Raw genomic sequence first — 18792 nt, 5'->3', positions numbered from 1 at the left:
GGCAGCCCCGCTCAGTCTCCCTCCACCAGACGCAACCCACGGTCTCCGCTGGCCGCGAGCTCGTCGTCGGCGCCGAGGGGAGGAGCGCACCGGAAAACCCGGCATGGACTCCGGCCGGCGTCGCTTCCCGCCGCTCCCAGCACCGCGTGCAGACGCATTAGTGCGCTAGAGGTGACGTCACGCGCAGCTATAATGAGGATAATTAACTAATCGTTGGCTGTACCTAAGGTTATAGTGTCGTATGGGCTACGTTTAAAGCCTACATGATATGATTGTTAGCATATGATAGTCCAAGAATAAGGGTTAGTGACTTAGTGAGTCAGTTAGACAGATAGATAGACGGACGGACAGACAGACAGAAAGACAGGCAGACAGACATAAAGACAGACAGACAGACAGATTTACGCATGAACAAAATACTTCCGGTTGCAACGTTACAAAATAAAATCCCTCTGCTCTTACTTTGAAGGCGTAGATTTGCTGGTTTCCTGTAGTGATCGTAGTTTAACCTATGCCCCTCGGTTTGCGTCACCTGCGTCATTAACATGCGACTGCTCTGCCCACCGTCTGTCAGTCACTCAGGCGAAGGACACAAATGTAGTTGTATGAAATCTGAAGGCGCGCAGCTTCATTCATGCCCACGGTTGGTGTCTTGCCTTTTAGCTGGGACAGTGGACGAGCTCTTCTATGTGATTCCACCCGGTGTTCGCGTCAAGACTGAATCGCAGGAGCCAGGATTACACGGAGGATGTACGGAAACGCGGAGTGATGGCAAAAGCGACACACACACACATTTGATGGACGGATTTCACCAGACTGAACTTCCACATTTTGCGCCTCTAACACCTTAAATCTTTTCGTGAGTATCTCTTGAACAGACTGTGCTGCGTCTTAGCTTCACAAGCTCTATAACCTTCCACAAACCTTGGATCAGAGATGACGAGAGATTGTTATTCAAATGTCGTGTGAATTCACAGGCTTTTTTCTCTATATTGTACAGACATAGATGTTTCAGATTGCTGAGCAGAAAGGATGACATCGGAGGCTGCGGTCTCCACACCTGCTGCCATAAGCAGCAGCCCTGCCAGGAGAGACTACTACTGGCTTCGCTCCTTTATAGCTGGAGGTAGGACGGACAGACAGTATGACACATAATAATGAAACTGATAAAATCACGTAAATGCACTAATGCCATGTTTGTCTGTTTCCGTGTAGGTGTAGCAGGATGCTGTGCCAAGACCACCATCGCTCCTCTGGACAGAGTCAAGATTCTTCTTCAAGCCCAGAACCCCCATTACAAACATCTGGGTAAAACATCAGTTCTCAGAGACTGAACACACATTTCCACCGATTTGTGCCGCGTGAGTGAAACTGCTGATCTTGTTCTGCAGGCGTGTTTTCTACTCTCACAGAAGTTCCAAGAAAAGAAGGATTCCTCGGTTTATACAAGGGTAATGGGGCAATGATGGTCCGGATTTTTCCTTATGGAGCTATCCAGTTCATGGCATTTGACAATTATAAAAAGGTATCAAATGAATTGTGGAAGACAACTTTGAAAGGTCATAAAAAACGGGCGGCTCCAAAGTGTTTCTAATGTGTTGCCCACTGAACTTTGTTTCCTCTCTGCTGATGCTCGTAACACTGTTTTTATTTTTTATTTTTTTATAGCTGCTTAGTAAACAGATTGGGATCTCGGGTCACATCCACCGCCTCATGGCAGGATCTATGGCAGGTAATCTGTCTTTCAAACTGATAAGGAATGTAATGGCAGTTTTCTTTTCACTCTGAAGCATAACCACAGTCCTAAACTGTGTGTTTCTATGTCTGGTGTGTTTTTCAGGGATGACGGCGGTGATATGCACTTACCCACTGGACGTGGTCCGCGCTAGGCTGGCCTTCCAGGTGAAAGGAGAGCATCGCTACACTGGAATTGTCAACGCCTTCCACACCATCTACCTTAAGGTTTGCTAGTGTTCAAGTAACAAATAGAGCCTTTTATTTAAAAAGTATGTTTGAATTCCTGTTCTACGTGTGCCTTTCTTTTTTTATTGAAGGAAGGGGGCTTTTTGGGCTTCTACAGAGGACTTACCCCAACCCTCATTGGAATGGCCCCATATGCAGGTTCTTAGTTTATCATCGTTTGTAGAACAACATAAACGCTGACATTTGATGTGCTTTAGCCTGATCGTTTGTCTCCTCCTGGGTTTTAATCCACCAGGTTTTTCATTCTTCACCTTTGGCACCCTGAAGAGCCTCGGCCTGAAACACTTCCCAGAAACGCTGGGACGCCCCTCCTCAGACAACCCCAACGTCCTGATCCTGAAACCCCACGTCAACTTGCTTTGTGGAGGCGTTGCTGGTGCCATCGCTCAGACAATATCGTAAGTGCTGCTGGAAAGTTGAGCTGAAGACTCTAAAAAAATAAGTTGACTATGTAAGAGTAAGAATAAGAAATTGCACCTCACAACAGTAACAGGACAGAAAACAGAGAAGCCATACAAACACATGCATAAACAAAGCAAATGTAGTTAACAGTTGTGATTGTAGAGTCTGACAGCAGCAGGTAGGAAAGATCTGCGATAGCTCCCCTTCCCTCAGTGCGGGTGGATGAGTCTGTTACTGAAGCTGCTTCAGAGCAGACAGTGAGTCCTCCAGTGGGCGAGAATCCTGTGAGTGAGTTACTGAAGATGTGTGTGTCACCGCTTGTGTTTTTTTCCACCAGGTACCCCTTGGACGTGGCCAGGAGAAGAATGCAGTTAGGTTCCATTCTCCCTGACTCAGAGAAATGCACGTAAGAACCGAATTCCTCCTTTTTGTTGTTGTGCATTACATATGTTATTGTACCTCATGCATTACACTTCATTAATGGCTATTCGCTTCTGCAACAACACTGAATAGTTTTGTTGTGTTTACACAGATCGCTGACCAAGACCATAAAGTACGTGTATAAGACGTATGGAGTGAAGAAGGGACTGTACCGAGGCCTTTCTCTCAACTACATCCGTTGTGTCCCCTCCCAGGCCGTCGCCTTCACCACATATGAGTTCATGAAGCAGGTTCTCCACCTGAATTAGCTGCTCCGTCTGGGCCTGTCCACTTCCTTTTAGAGGAGTCCGAGGCTCCACTCTATGTCTTAACCTCTTAAGCAGTCAGTCACTGCTGGAAAAACTGGATGACTAACTGTGTCTGTCCTGTTTCATTAGCATTTGCAGCGTCTTTTATCCGTGTCCTCATGCAAACTGCAGGGCAACTTTCTCTTGTTCAGCTGGTTGGGGGTTTTGCAGTAACCACATCTTCTTTCGCACTATTTTAACCTTCCTCATTCACACAGTCTTGCATGTCTTTATCTTTCTGTTTTCATCTGGCTCCATCTTACACTGACGCCAGCCTAAAAAAAGGTTGATCATTATCTTGTTAGCTTTTACACAGGGAAGATAGTGAAGCACATTCATTCAAATGGTATGTCACAGTTAATCTTCAACTACACACCTTTATTATTATGTCTTCTTCCTATTTGGCTGTTTGCTTTTTGGAACGGCAGTATGTTCTGTAATGTTCTGTTCGGGTCTTAATGCGTCTGCGTGTGGGAGGCTTTAAGTTGAGGAGGTGTTTGTGTACACTTGCCTTCTTTTTCAACACAAATCTGAAATAATGTAGTTTTGCTATTTTCTCTTGCAGTTATCTAATGGTACCTAGGATTTAACTGCCAAACTTTGACTAGGGTGTTGCTGTTTGCATTTTAATTGCAGTTCATTTGTTGATTGTTGTTAATGTACTCCTGTGTCTAGCGTGTGAATTCACTAGTTTAAGAAAGATGCAGGACTGAAATGTCAGGTGTAGCATTTTCCAGGAAGGACTCAGGAGAAATTTGCACTTCAGGACTGTTTTATCTTCATTTTTTTTATAGACCTAGAGACTTGTTGCCACTGGGTGGCAGCATTGATTATAAGTTATATTGTTTACCATCAGAGCTGAATGCAACAATAATTTTTCATGCATCTATAATGAAATACAAGTCAGCGAAGAAGGCTAATGATTTTGCTGTTTGTCTCTTCCAAAGATCATTTTTAGAGATTACGATGTCCACATTAGTCGCACTATAGGTACAGAGTGGTCGTTTGCTTTCTTAGTTATTGAGGAATGGTGAATTTCTTAGTGTCTTTTCAATTTAATGTGCAGCAGGCCTTCTACTTATCACTGAGGTTTGCAGAGGATTCACCGGCTTGCTATTTATGCAGCCTCCTATGCAGCTTTGTGACTTGTTCTGCATTCAGTGCTTTACTTCCCCAGAGAGGTCACAACGTTTGGTCGGTTGCATATTTACTGATGGTTCTGTGTCTAAACATCACAATGATTTATGGAGAGATAAAGAGGACCATTGGAGAAGCGATCAGATAGAGTTGAGAGAGAGAGATAGGTTGGGAGAACAGTCACAGGGTGTCGTATTATGTAAAGTGTGTGTTGGGTGTTTGGCTGAAGTTTGTGTTTATTAATGTTGTTAGCGCTCAGATCAGGTGATCTTTTGGGTTCACTGCCTTTGAATACTGCAACGCAGTTCCTTACTTTACTGTTTTGCAGATGTCATTTTAAATGGGATAATATTTTTGCTGATCATCCTATGATACACTCACTAACACTTATTAGGATAGAAAAAACTGCGATGTCTCCTTTGGAGGCCCGTTGCCATGACGCTGTGGTGCCTATGATAAAGTGGCTCGCCATGTGGCGGTCTGATTGAAGGCATGTAATGAGAGCTTGAGGCCCAGAGATTCTCTGGCTGAAATGAGCCACGAGTTGAGGATTAATGTAACTGGATACAGAAAGGTCCTTGAAGACAAGCTCCTCCAGAGTGAGACCTGACACCGGGGCGACGGGTCGCCTTTCAGCATGACAATGAGCCATCGCTATAGAAGACACTGGAGCAGCGACGGGACAAAGCCTTTACTGTCCTTGACTGACTCAGACAAACCTTAAAACAGTGTATGTAACAGGAAAAAGTGTGGAGATGTTAAGACTTCCTGCTGACTGAACACTTTGAAGGCTGTTTACTGTAGATGAAGTGGGCTTTTAAAAAGGCTTCAGTCGCCTCTTAGCAGCTGGAACGTCGGACTGCCGGTAAATCTTCAGACTCTTGACCTTGACGTGTTGCACCATACCACGATTTAAATTTTGCGTGTTCTTGAACCGACCGTCTGGGGGGAAAAAAAAAGAAATCTGTGAACAATCATTTTCCTGGATGCTCTTTAAATGTGTGAGCAAGTAAGCAAATGCAACGTGAGAGCGTTGCTATAATTTGCCCGGCGTATCGAGGCCAGGCTGCACAACAGCAGCTCTGAGAGGACTCTGCCGTGGCTTCAGCTCAGACTGTCTAATAAACTGAGCTGAGTGGGAACGTAACTCTTAAATGCCAAGTGTGTGCAGCGGCATCCAGCTGTGCCCCCTGCCTCCCCGGGCCTGAGAGTATAATTACACACTGTCATTGCCGATGCTGGCAGCTAATATGTGGGTAATGTATTTTTCAGCAGCACTGAGCACTTTTTAACTGTCATCCACAGTTCAGCTGTTTCACCCAAGCCTTCGTTTACGTTCTGGTTCCCGCGTTCGGTCCCACTTTCGTGATCTCATGGCTGCTTTTAGTTAGATGATCTACGAACAAATTGGCTCTCTTCCTGCTGCTCGCTACAACAGATTGTGTACAGAGATGTGTTCATATTTATAAATAAAGATGTAAAATGTAACCGTGTGCTGCATCACTTTAACCCTTTAAAGCCACATCATATACTGCAGATGTTCAAATCTTTTTACACAGTTGCCCAAATTATGGCAATATTATTTTGGTTATTAATCACATTTGACCTATTTGACCTTTTTGTGTTTTTTTTACAATTTTCAGTCAAATGGCTTCAAAGGATGTGATATTTCATTGCTGTAGAATTTACATTTTTTGGGTGAATTGTTGTGTTTTTTTTAAACCTGGACAAAAAAATGCCTTTTTTTCAGTTCTTAGTTTAGTTTTTCTCTTCGTAACGTATTTATATCTGTTTAAGTGTTCTATTACACGTCACCTTCTTAAGACAGCACCAAGCCCTGCATCTTTATTGTGTCTTTGAATGTGAGCCTCTGAATGATCCACTTCTGACACAATTCCACTCCTTTTTCTGTCTGAGCAACTGAATTATGTGTTTTTTCTATTGGTGAAAGAGAAAAACTAAACATTTTGAATATTTCCTTCCACTGTTACACACATCCAGGCTCCTGTTGACGGCTTTGGTACAGTTGTATGTTTGCAACCGCAGGCACCGAGGATGAATTTGCATTCGTGCCTCTCAGAGAGGAACACACTACATGTTGTTGTCTGATGTCCCAGGCTGATTTGACTGGGAAATGGGATGCGTAAAAAGATGCGCTTCAAAAAATGTGACGTTCAAAAGTTGCACATATATTTTATTTCATCTTCCATACAGACTATCAGACCACACAAAACCCTAGTTTTGTTTGAAAAGCAGACTCCTGTTTGCGACTGGAATAAAAAAGGTTGATGTCGAGTTCTGAGAAAACCTTTCATCACATTCATGTTTGTCAGAAATCCTGTCTCGTGTCATATTCTGAGCTCATTTATGGTACATGGGAGGAGATGTGGGACCTACGGCCCACTGGGCCTGGACCCTCCCTCCACCGCCTAATTGCACGCTCTGTGCTGTTTGTGCAAGAGAAGTGGGCAGAAGTGAGAAGTGTGCATCAGTGGAACAAGCGGCGCTTTGAGCAAGAAGGGGAAACGTTTGTGTCGCAGGTGGAACTCGTTGCTTTCCTGCAGCGTTTTTTGGAATCGTGGGACCTTTTCGCCGTCCGTTCGTCCATCATGCCGTCGTACACGGTGACCATCGCCACGGGGAACCAGTGGTTCGCAGGGACGGATGACTACATCTACGTCACACTGGTGGGCACGGAGCAGTGCAGCGAGAAGACGCTGCTGGACAAACCGCTGTACAATGACTTTGAAAGGGGGGCGGTAAGTGATGCTAAAACAATAAAAAAACAGCTGTTTTCTGTCGAATGAGTGTCAAATCCACACACATGCTGCGTCCTTCAGTGGTTTGGGGGGAAATTACATCCGTTCACTTTAGGATTATTCTCAACATTTGTGTTGTTACCATTATTTTCCCACCTATCAAGTGGAATATCACACTTATTGTATTTCTGTTGCAGGTGTAAAACACCCACCAAAATTAGCCCAACAAATAAATGGATGCACTTAAACTGCAGTGTGCTTCTTATAACTTTTATTGTGTTAAACTTGTTTCAAAGGTTCTCGACTAACGAACCACTCAAGAGTCTGAGCAAGTCATTTAATAAAAGCTCCCGAACACGAAACCCATGGTTCTCAATTGTAAATTCTATTTTACATGTGAAAATCTTCTCTCCCTAATTGAAGTGTTGAAAATCAGCCTCGGTGTGATGTGAGAAGCAGTTTCACACGTTCACAGATTCAGGAAATTCACCGTTCTTACAAAACCCACGTGTGTGATGCTTTGAGCACGTACACGTGGCGTCTTATGAGATCTGTTAAAACACAAACTAATGCCCGTCTGACCCAGTCAGTGTCCACTCGACCCGCAGGTGGACTCCTACGATGTGAAGGTCGATGAGGACCTGGGCGATATTGTGCTGGTGAAGATTGAGAAGAGGAAGTACTGGGTGCTGGACGACTGGTACTGCAGGTACATCACGGTCAAGACCCCATCCGGCGACTACGTGGAGTTCCCCTGCTTTCGCTGGCTGGTGGACGACAAGGAAGTGGTGCTACGTGACGGACGAGGTGCAACGCTCATCATCGGTGTTAGAATAAAGGCTGCTTTGTTGTGTTGGCCACCATATTTAAAATGAATGACGAAGGTTAAGCATTTAACCACTATGATATTTTAGAATTTGAGTTGACTCATGCGTTGGAGGTGGACCTGGTAATGCGGCCAGTGAATAAGTGGTTCTGTGTGTGTGTGTGTGTGTGTGTGTGTGTGTGTGTGTGTGTGTGTGTGTTGCAGCACATCTGCCTCAGGATGATCACAGCAGCCTGCTCAAGCAGCACAGGCAAAAGGAGCTGGATTCGAGGAGGAAGACCTACAGGCAAGTCGCCCTCACACATGCGCTTTGCAGCCGCGGCTCACGGGAGGCCGCTCTCTGACACCGCCCCTGTGTTGCACAGGTGGAAGGAATGGCAGCCAGGCTTTCCCATGAGCATAGACGCAAAGAGACACAAGGATTTGCCGCGGGACATTCAGTTCGACAGCGAGAAGGGAGTGGACTTTGTGCTGAACTACAGTAAGGCGTACGTCTCCCCCTGTTCACTAAACCTTGAACTGATTTACAGTGGCTGACGTGAGTCACAGCGAGTCGCTGGAACCTGTCCCCCCCGATGCAAAACCTTAACGCTATTACGATCACACGTTGAGCTCGTGCTCTAACGCACCTCTGTTTCCAAATACAGAGGCATTATTGTGTTTAGCACCGAGCTCGTTTGCATCACGCTCCCATGCAGGTGTTTGAGCATGTGATTGACACACGATAGCACACAGCGAGGCGAAACATGGAATATGCATGGTTTTAGGAATGTGTCTCACCAATGATGATGATGATGATGATGATGATGATAAAACCACTCATTTCCAGAATAGAAAACCTGTTTGTGAACCAGTTCATGCACATGTTCCAGTCCTCCTGGAGTGACTTCAGTGACTTTGACAGAATTTTTCTGAGAATCAAAAACACAATTTCAGGTAGTTTTATATTTTATGATATTACATTTTCTTATATTACATTATATTATACTGACTACTACAATTATATCGTAGAATATGTGATTCAGCACTGGAAGGAGGACTTCATGTTTGGATACCAGTTTCTCAACGGGTGCAACCCTGTGTTAATAAGAAAATGCACTAAGCTGCCTGATAAATTCCCAGTGACAAATGAGATGGTTTCTGTGAGCCTGGAGAGAAACCTGACCCTGGAGCAGGAAGTGGAGGTACCGTACGCATCGTACGCATGGTTGTGTTTAGTTCTTACTCTCAACAAAATGACCAGATGACTGATTGAGATAAATATAAAGTAAAATATACTTTAAAACCAGTTTGTCTCAACCTCAGCTTTTCCAATGACACGCAGTTTGAAATGCTCTGGCTCCAGGCAGGTAACATTTACATAGTGGACTATGAGATATTGGAGGGCATCAGCGCTAACAGCACAGACCCTTGCACCGTGCAGTACCTGACGGCGCCCATCTGTCTGCTGTACAAGAACGTCCAGAACAAGGTCCTGCCCATCGCAATCCAGGTACGGCGGCTGTGAGCAGCAGCAGGTTGGACGTTGCGATGGCGGCTTTGCTCCTGACCCGATCACCTGTCGCCCCCAGCTTGGCCAGACCCCCGGTGAGGAAAACCCCATCTTCCTGCCCACCGACGACCACTACGACTGGCTGCTGGCTAAGATCTGGGTGCGCTCGGCCGACTTCCAGCACCACCAGACGGTCACGCACCTGCTCAGGACTCACCTCATGACGGAGGTGTTCGCCATCGCCATGTTCAGGCAGCTCCCCGCTGTTCATCCCGTGTACAAGCTCCTCATCCCGCACATCCGTTTCACCATAGCCATCAACACCAAGGCGCGGGAGCAGCTCATCTGTGAGAGCGGCATCTTCGACAAGGTGTGTGACTGTGCAAGAGGCCGCCGAGCAGCGGGAGCTGCGGGGGCAACGTGACCATGCTGTGCTTTCTCTACCAAGGCGAATGCAACAGGTGGAGGGGGTCACGTCCAGATGGTCCAAAAGGCTATGAAGTCCCTGACGTACCGCTCTTTGTGCTTCCCCGACATGATCAAAGCCCGGATTATGGACAACGAGGAGGAGCTGCCCACGTATTTCTACAGGGACGACGGCAACAGAGTGTGGGACGCTACCAAGAGGTGAGGAACCAGAGCCGCCGGCGCATTCCTGCACGTGCCTGTGCGCGAGTGATGCAAATGAACAACGGGGGAGAAGTTGCAGCATTTTTATTTCCTCAGCGCGTAACGTCTGTCCCGTTTTGTGGCAGCTTCGTTTCCGACGTGATGCGAATCTACTACGCCAGCGACGAGCGGCTGCAGGCAGACGAGGAGGTTCAGGCCTTCGTCAAAGACGTGTGCAGCTTCGGGATGCAGGACTTTGATCGCTGCGGTGGGTGCACGTTACAGGTGTGCCGCTGTATAATCTCCCCATCAGCAGAAGCAATGAAAATGCAGCAGCGAAGAAATATGTAAAGTCTTATTTATGAAGCTCAGCCCCCTTCAATATTTTAGTAGTCTGGGACTTTGTGGAGGAGCCACGTACGACAGAGAACAGACGATATTACAAATTCAAATCTACCCTGGTGAGAGTGAAGACAGGAAACCACAAGTGTGTGATGTTGTCACTGACTGAGCTCTAGTGTTGTAATACCTTTCCTGTGTTTCATCTATTTGAGTGCATTGTGCAAAGATCTTTTACAAAGCAGCTCTTGCAAAAAAAAAAAAAAGTGTGTGTTTTGAAAAGATTTAAGTTTCAGGATGTCAACTCTAATCTGTGCAGAGTTCCCTAAATCTCTGAAGTCACGCGAGGAGCTGATCGAGTACCTGACCGTGGTCGTGTTCACGGCTTCGGCCCAACACGCAGCCGTCAACTTCGGACAGGTGGGTACCGGACGTCCCTGACGCTCCGTCCCCGATTCAGCCTCTGAAAGGCGCCCACGCGCACGTCTGGCCCCTCTGTGCAGTACGACTGGTGTTCCTGGATCCCCAACGCCCCGTCCACCATGCGGAAGCCGCCGCCCAAGAAGAAGGGCGTGTCCAACGTGAACACCATCATCGAGAGCCTGCCGGACCGCGGGCGCTCCAGCTGGCACCTCGGCGCCGTCTGGGCCCTCAGCCAGTATCAGGAAAATGAGGTATGGGAGGTGCATCACTGGCAGAATGAGGCGTCTTAAGGCCGACTGAGGAGCAATTAAAGCAATTAGAGGCCTATTACAGACACACAGTATGGGGTGTTATTATTTACCTGATGACCCCTCCTGCAGCTGTTCCTGGGCACGTACCCCGATGAGCACTTCATAGAGAAGCCGGTGAAGGTGGCCATGGAGAAGTTCAGGAGGCAGCTGGCCGACATCACCAGCACCATCAAGAGGAGGAACGAGGGGAAGAAGCTGCCGTACTACAACATGTCCCCCGACAAAATCCCAAACAGCGTCGCGGTTTGAGGAGCGGGTTCGTGTCGAGCAGCGGCGCGAGGCTGCGCCGATGTGACTGACGTGTCCACATACGCAGTGGGAAACGTCTGTATTTACGCTGCCAGATCCAGAGTAGGTCCATGAATAATGAATGAAGCTAGGTTTTAGTATTTGTCCTCTGTTCACCACCACATTACATTCAAAATGAGACACTCTAGATGTGAACCAAGTTCATCTCTCAGACGTTCAGCTTCACTTTTGACAGAAGTGAGGCATTAGGCATTTAACGCCCTGACTGACAGCTAGTTGCAGTTTGGTCCCTCTTTACTCTATGGCTAAAAGCTGATGGCTAAACGGCTGATTAAACACCCTGGAGTGTTACATGTGCAGTTTGTACCTGTTTATCAGAGTAATAAGGTCCAGAGTGAAATTAAAAATTAAAAAATCAATCCATCAAAGAGATGGAGGGTGGTTCTGGTTTACAACAGTGAACCCTGGTTGGTTTTTCCACTTACATGTATGACAGCACCAGGTCCCACAGAGAAGCACACACGCAGCTGCAGGAAAGAACTGGAAAAGCATCTGAGGCGCAAACGCCACGGTTTCATCATTTCCATGACTTCCAGACCTCGGGCAGTCAACGATTTTGGCAAAGTATTAAAGGCGATACTTATTTCTGTATTCATGAGCCCTGCAAAATGTGTGTGCATGTGAACATGACTGTAAAATGATCAGATAATTGCCCCACTTTTATCAAAGCCGCTGAATTCAAGCTGGAGGTCTTGACTGTGCATTTTAAGTTTTTATGGTACAGACCAACACTTCAGATATATTTCCAGCTTAAAGTTTACATTACATTTTATAAACATTTTTACATTTTATTTTTTTTTACTTATTTGGGCAAAACATAGCTAAAATATTTGTGTTTTACTTCAAGTGTGAATTAAAAAGTTTATGTTTAAAGCTCCTCTCCTCTTCTACCTGAGCACATCACAACTTCCTAAATACATTTGGAAACTAAACATACAAACATTTGTACGACTACATCTGGTTAATTAAATCCAAAGTACATGAGATTTAAAAGTAAAAGTAATTTTTATTTGGTTCTTTTTAAGCCTACATACTTTGTTCAAACATGGGAAATTAAACTGAAAACACATCAATATTCTCATAAAAACATAAAGTACTTTACCAAATTCTTTACACGTACTATTCCAAAGTAAATTCACAGACAAACTTCTGGAATGATATCATAAGACAGGGGAACAGTCATATATGTTCAAGTCCAGTCAGTAGTAAACAAGTGTAGCTTCATGCAACTTACACTGATCCCAGACATGGTCATTTAGAGACAGAATCCTCAACCCACAAGCTAAAACACTGGATGACAGATTTTGTTTGCAGGCAATGTCCCAGTGAAAGATTATAAAATAAAATCAATTTACGATGAGAGACATGAAAAGGAATGTGAAAAGGAGAAAGCTGCTGTCTGTGAAAAACACGTCTGCTTGTAAACTATCTACTCTAAGTATCCTCAGTCTTCATCATAACCTTTATCTCAGACATGATGAAAGGAGCCAGCTCCTGTGAGGAGGACTTAAAAAAAGAAGCACAATCTCCTACTTCTGTCTCTAGGAAGCTGTATGAGAGAATCCGCGTTTTGGGCAGATAAACATGGAACGTCTAAAATTAATGCTGTAATTGTCTCTATTCTGCATATTTAAAACGAGCCATTTAAAAGAAAAGCAGAGGAGCAGATATTCGCAAATGACAAATTAAGTGCAAAACAAACCGTGAAGGTGGTGTTCTCGCATTCATGCCCAGGAAAGAGTGTAAGTTGCATAAAACTACTATTGAAAATGGGTTTTTAAGTGAACAAATTGTACTCACTCTTCTTTTAGAAATAAATACAACACAAATAAGGAAATCGTCTGTTTTACCCAGAGGACACCCTGGACATTAAACACCAGTACAGAACTACTTAATCGAACAACAACAAAAGGGTAATTGCACTTTTTATCTGTCTAATTGCACTGAGCCTGGCGAGGTTTTGAAGTTTCAGAGAAGCTTCTTGTTGCTAGTCCTAATCCAAGCGGACACAACGACTCCCTCGGCTCATATGATGTATTCAAATTATAACAGAGTCCAGATCTCAAGTCGTCATGGGGCATATACACAAATACAGAATGCACTGTTGCAACAAAAAAAAAAAAAAAAAAGCACAGATTTTACTTATTGCTGCTGCTGCTGAGCAGTAGTCGTCGGGTGTGTTGTGTCGTTGGACCATCATCATTCTCAGACTGGTATCAAAGTTTCTAAAAACATGTGCTGCTGGAATGAGGCTCAACGTGAGCCCGCGACAAAAAGCACTTCCAATGATCAAGCCCCAGAACCCGACAACCCCCCGCAGGCCTCAGGCCGCGGCTCCGGCTTCCCACCAGCAGGCGGCGCTGTCACGGTGCGGCCTGAAGGCAGGCGTGGGTTTCTCAGGGTGAATCAAATGGCTAAGCGAACGAATCAGCATAATAAAAACTGCACATAGAATATCACGCTATAAATACTGTGTCATCGCATGATAGAAAAACATGACTGATGCTGTTTATGTTCAAACGCTCCCATTATGATCGACACATGGAAATCATCTCGCAATTTCCAGTGACCAGTAAAAAAATGCCTTTTTTTGTGTATTTATTAAATGTTTTATATTCTTTTTTTAAAAAGTTTACATTCTCAAAGCCTTCAGAAAGTTTGTGTTGGGTTACAGAAGTCATGAATTTGGGTTTTCTATTATATGCGTTAGAGCAATGAGCCTGAACAAAACTATTTTTCCTCAGTTTGGAGTAACACATTCAATGGTTTCGTGGTGCGATACAATTTTTGACCCCAATTCATTTTTCTCATTAGTGACTGGGTTTATGTGCATGAAGGGGGAAAAAAACAAAACAAAATGACAGCAACTTCCAAGTCTGAATGTGCTCTCCCCCAATATATGATAGAGAAACTAGACCAAAGTAAACACTAAGCGAAGATGTCGGTGGCGTGGGGGTTGTTGTGGGAACTAAAAAAAAAAAAAAAAGACAAAAGTGCTTCGATGCATGTCCAGATCAGATCATGTCGGATCCAGACCAAACTGACTGGACGGACCACAGCAACGGAGATGGCAGTAGCTGGAATGTTCCAGAAATCCGATGCGCGACGCTACATACTGACCCATGGCAGCTTAGCCAAGACGCACGGGAGGTAAAGTCCAACAAATCCAACCCACCCATCGGAGACGGGCGGACCTTCAGAGCCACGCGAGTCCATTTGGTCTCAGTCCTACTCTCCCAGAGTTGTACACACACACAAGTGGGAGCGTGTGTGTGTGTGTGTGTGTGTGTGTGTGTGTGTGTGTGTGTGTGTGTGTGTGTGAAGCGTCAGGCCTCTTTAGACATTTACAGACGTCAGTACAAACTGTCCAGCCTGGGGGACGGGAGGAGGGGAGAGCGTGGGGTGGAGATAAGGGAAGAAGGTCCGATAGTAGGAATGTGGATACAAGAAGATAGTCATGTCCGGTCCGTCTCTGGGGATGGACCATAAGAACCAAGCAAGGAAGGACAGGGTGTCCAGGATCAGTAGGGGAGCGTCGAAGCTGTTCTTCAGCCACCAGGTGTTTCCACGCTTCGCCGTCGGCCTGTTAGCGTGTAGCACGTGTAGATCAACCCATGGCGTGGACCGGGAGGTCACACATGAAGCACCTCCATGCTGTAGTCCTCTGTCTCTGTGTACTGGGACGAGTTTGTGTCGGACTGGGTCGGCACCAGGGCCTCCTTGCTCTCGAGACTGGGCTCCAGGAGCGGCGGCTTCTCCAGAGCCAGCTTTTTACACGTGTCCGGCCGGTTCTGGACGTATATGACGCGGTTGTAGGCTTTGAGTCTCCTCCATAGATGGATGTAGACTTTGCACTGCACGTACATGAACACCAGTCCGCCCGTAAAGCCGATGGCCACCACCACCAGCTTGGTCCAGAAAGGCCATTCCAGGATCCCTGAGGAGCAGAGCAGACGAGAGAAGCGAGCGCCAGTCAAACGAGGACTGGTCGAACAACACGTCTACACATATTAAACATCAGGCGGTCAGAATGCAGATTTGACTGGCATGTCTGTAAATCCTCCAACAGATTAAGCTTGAAATACAATATGTGGCGTAAAGAGCAGATCTGAGGTTGGAGAAACCACCATTCACTACACAGGAAGACAGGACAGGACCTGCGATCGGCCGAGAGGCTGAACAGAAGCAGCATCATTTATTTCATTATAAATCTAAAAAGGATCAGCATTCAACCTCTTTATTTGGGTCCAAATGGTGTCAGTTTGTTTTAATGATAAAATATTAAAACCTACCATAAAAATTTACTCTAACTTTTTCTCCCTCTCTTTTACTATAATCCCTAAAATTAGCTTATTCATGTGACTTGCACTGTAATTCATCTGCAGCGCAACAGGGTAAAAAGCATGGCTTTAATCCTGGCAGCAAAGTGGGAAAGGGAAGGAAAAGGCTGGAGAGTGGATGCGAAGGAGGAGGACACAGCTGACAGAGAGGCTGATGACGGAAACACAGCTTAAAAGTCAAAAGGGGAGTCGTTTACCTGGGATTCTTCCGGCTGCATGAGAAAAAAGAATGTAAGTATCGTGTTTTACCAGGACAGAGAGAAAAAAAGTTGTGGTTAAAGTTCAAACAGGAAGTCATTCATCATTCAGTCATACACATCAGATCAATGCAGTCAGTATTAGAGGCAACTCTGATGAACGATGAGGAGCTGTTGGAACCACCGCAGCGCTTGGACCTGACGGCACCAGGGGCTCTAGGTCTGAATCATGGACTGGACCAGAGCCAGACTGGGCCGTGGGATCGATGTGTTCATCTAACCCTCACCCGAAACGAGGCCGAGGAAATAAGGCTGTTTCTTTATTCCCGACTTCCTCTGAAAGTCTCAATCTCATGATGGATCTTAAAGCGAGAGATGCAAAACACACTCTATTGACTTTTATCGCTTTGAGCTTTATTATGGGTCCGAAATCAAAGGGAAGTGAATTGAATTGAAATTCCAGACATTCAAGTGAATGGCAAAACTTGTTGAGCGGTGGCTTTAATGCACACTGAGCTTCTGCAAGTGAATTACGCCCACATGTACTTCAGCCTTGGAGAACACTTCATGCAGCTCAACCACCACCACAGTTATGCAGATGTGTCTTAAGTGTCGTACGTGAATGAAGGTGGGAGACTGTGAATGAACGGGCGAGCACTACTACTGTGTGTGTGGGTGTGTGTGTGCGTGCTGACCATGTCTGATTTCGTCTGCTGTCCTGTCGATCAGAACGTAGAGCGACCACACTACGCAGGTGATGGCGATGACGTGGAAGGTGACTGAGCACATGATCTTCCTCCTCTCGCTCGCCGTCATCTGGAGCTTCTCCCACTGGAGCAGACGAGACAATGGGGTTAAAAAGCGACACACACACACACACACACACACACACACACACACACACACAGAGCTACAACTCTCCACCTCTCGTGGGTGTTTTCTGGAGCGACTGTCTTAATATTTAATGGAGAGCATTCAGCTGCCGTGATCGAGATTCAACAGTACATAACGCTTTCTGACAGGGCGAGTGTGATCGAGGAGGGGCTCCCTCATCGCACGGGGCCCAGGTTCCGACGGCTGCCAGACAATTCAGTCAACGTGCTCTAACGCACCCGTCCGTCACTGGCTGCACCGTTAGGAAACGACGGGCTGCGAGGGAACCAAAATGCATCCAGATCCGCTCCGCTTCCAAACGGACTCCACCCACGCCCGGATCGGAGTCCATCGGCGGTGATGGAATTAGATGGCGGCCCCCGCACTCACGCCCGCATCCGCATCTTTAATTTCTCCCCACAAATAACATCAATGTTCACCAGCGGATTCAGAAGCTATTAACGCCACAGCATTTGTTTAAGGCCTTTTGTGCAGCTAATGAAGGGTGGAGGAATTTTAATTAGAGCGTCCTGCTATCTCCAGGCCCCGGCGATTGATAAGAGCCTCTAAAGGACGTGCGCTGCCTCCAAACCATGGGGAGCGAGTCACCCCCGCGCGCCTCCGTGCTCAGCGCCGCGTTATCGGTGACAAAGGAGCGGCGCGCGTGGAGCCCGGGTTCGACAGCGGTTTTACCTTGCGCAGCGGCTTGAGCTTGGTCTCCATGATGAACTCGTACTTGCACAGCTCGCAGCAGCGCGTGTCCGAGCTCTTGATCCACTGCTGCAGGCAGCCCTGGTGGACGAAGCGCAGGCTCCCCGTGCAGTGGCAGGGCGTGATCAGGGGGCTCTCGTCGTCGCCTTCGCAGTGGCAGATCCTGCGGGTGCAGAGGAGCGGCAGGGTCAGGGCCGAGCGAGGAGGGGAAGCGAGAGAGAACCCGCGGCCGATGGGACAGAAGTGCACGTGAACACACAATCCCACGTGGACAAACTCAATCGGGACAAACTAATTTGATTCGAAGCACTTCATCTGCGGATCAAACCAAAACCCTCGTTCCACGCACCCGGCGGCCTCGGCTCAGCTGGCGTTTGCGCCGCATCCTGTGAGCGGCGCCCGAAAGCACAGCGCCCACAAATGCAGCAGAGGAACACAACACCTGGAAAAATACAACGCCGCACCCCCAGTCCTCAGAACGAGCGATGAGCAGCAGAATCAGCCGCCGCTTGTTCCGCCACAAACCCGCTCTGATTAAAGGTCACGCTGGTTGGAGCGAGCAGAGGCGGCGGCGGAGGGAAGGGGAGCGCGGGCTGCGACGCTGCTCCTCGAACGCACCGCGCTTCACCAACGGACGCTGCTGTGTTCGTCAGTCGGATGAAGCAGTGGGACGTTTCACTGTGACAGAACAGAGACGTGGACCAAAGACAGGGGGTGAAGACGCAGGAGCGAGAGCAGCTCCAACGGGATTGTCCTTATCCCCGGTTCAGCGCAGGATAAGAAGCCGAGAAAAACAAGCGCGCACGTTACAGCGCGAGGCGGCCAGATAAGGTCTATTTGCAGGCGCCCCTGATCCGGCCGAAGCGTTGGGAGATTAAAAGACAACGTGAACAAAGCAGGAGGAAGCGCTTGGTCCTCACAGCGAGACCAACGAGGGATGGAGACGGTTAACGTCAACGGTGGAGCCGTTTTACACTGGTTGTTGGATTTTACGTAGTTCACTAAATTATAAACCGCCGGGTTTTATCCCACACACACTGTTCAGTGAACAAAAACCGCGAAAGGCGCCCGAGGACGTGGGCTTTCTTAGCGCTGGTGTCAACTCAGATTTGACAAATTATTCTAATCTTGATGTGGATTGTTCTAAGTGTAGGAGGAGATAACCACAAAAAACACACACACACACGCACGCACCTCCAGACAGAGCGACTGCGGGGAGAGAAAGAACATCAAACAATACGAGTTGAGGGGAAGTCAAGAGACCTTCTGCCAACAGATGTTGGGGTGTGATGCATTTCATGCACGCTGCAGCCAGGATGGGGCGTAAACGCTACAAAGGCCAATTAAAAGGCA

The 18792-nt window shown here is 46.9% G+C and overlaps 3 protein-coding genes across 14 annotated transcripts in view; 2 read left to right on the top strand and 1 right to left on the bottom strand.

Moving 5' to 3' along the window:
• Window positions 1-30: 30 nt before the first annotated feature.
• slc25a16 (solute carrier family 25 member 16) lies at window positions 31-5738 on the top strand. Of its 2 annotated transcripts, XM_029174989.3 has the most exons (11): window positions 31-171; window positions 664-859; window positions 1001-1126; window positions 1216-1308; window positions 1392-1525; window positions 1669-1732; window positions 1841-1962; window positions 2055-2121; window positions 2219-2381; window positions 2723-2791; window positions 2918-5738. In XM_029174989.3, exons 3-11 carry the CDS (start codon window positions 1033-1035, stop codon window positions 3072-3074), a joined length of 963 nt encoding a protein of 320 aa, XP_029030822.1. In that variant the 5' UTR covers window positions 31-171; window positions 664-859; window positions 1001-1032; the 3' UTR covers window positions 3075-5738. The 2 variants fall into 2 exon arrangements, with proteins under 2 accessions (XP_029030822.1, XP_029030825.1); XM_029174992.3 differs by lacking the exons at window positions 31-171; window positions 664-859; window positions 1001-1126 and having other exon boundaries at window positions 1243-1308; window positions 1392-1451.
• Window positions 5739-5886: 148 nt separating this feature from the next.
• On the top strand, window positions 5887-12191 carry alox5a (arachidonate 5-lipoxygenase a). Its single transcript, XM_029174987.3, has 13 exons — window positions 5887-7009; window positions 7618-7816; window positions 8040-8121; window positions 8201-8323; window positions 8665-8771; window positions 8847-9019; window positions 9181-9327; window positions 9407-9697; window positions 9776-9954; window positions 10083-10204; window positions 10595-10695; window positions 10779-10949; window positions 11079-12191. Exons 1-13 carry the CDS (start codon window positions 6539-6541, stop codon window positions 11256-11258), a joined length of 2346 nt encoding a protein of 781 aa, XP_029030820.1. The 5' UTR covers window positions 5887-6538; the 3' UTR covers window positions 11259-12191.
• A 113-nt stretch (window positions 12192-12304) lies between these two features.
• Window positions 12305-18792, bottom strand: part of marchf8 (membrane-associated ring finger (C3HC4) 8) — a 43262-nt gene continuing 36774 nt past the window's right edge. For 8 of the 11 annotated variants that reach the window (XM_029174994.3, XM_029175002.3, XM_029174993.3 and 5 more), the window contains 4 exons: window positions 17422-17602; window positions 16551-16686; window positions 15856-15870; window positions 12305-15255 (listed from right to left, as the gene is read on the bottom strand). In XM_029174994.3, coding sequence (XP_029030827.1) covers window positions 14951-15255; window positions 15856-15870; window positions 16551-16686; window positions 17422-17602 — 637 coding nt within the window. In that variant the 3' untranslated portion in view covers window positions 12305-14950. The remainder of the gene's footprint in view (window positions 15256-15855; window positions 15871-16550; window positions 16687-17421; window positions 17603-18792) is intronic. The other 3 variants (XM_029174996.3, XM_029174998.3, XM_029175000.3) reach the window with 1 other exon arrangement.

This window comes from Betta splendens, chromosome 15, assembly GCF_900634795.4.
Source record: "Betta splendens chromosome 15, fBetSpl5.4, whole genome shotgun sequence".
Taxonomy (NCBI): domain Eukaryota; kingdom Metazoa; phylum Chordata; class Actinopteri; order Anabantiformes; family Osphronemidae; genus Betta; species Betta splendens.
This window is presented reverse-complemented; position numbering and strand designations above follow the sequence as displayed.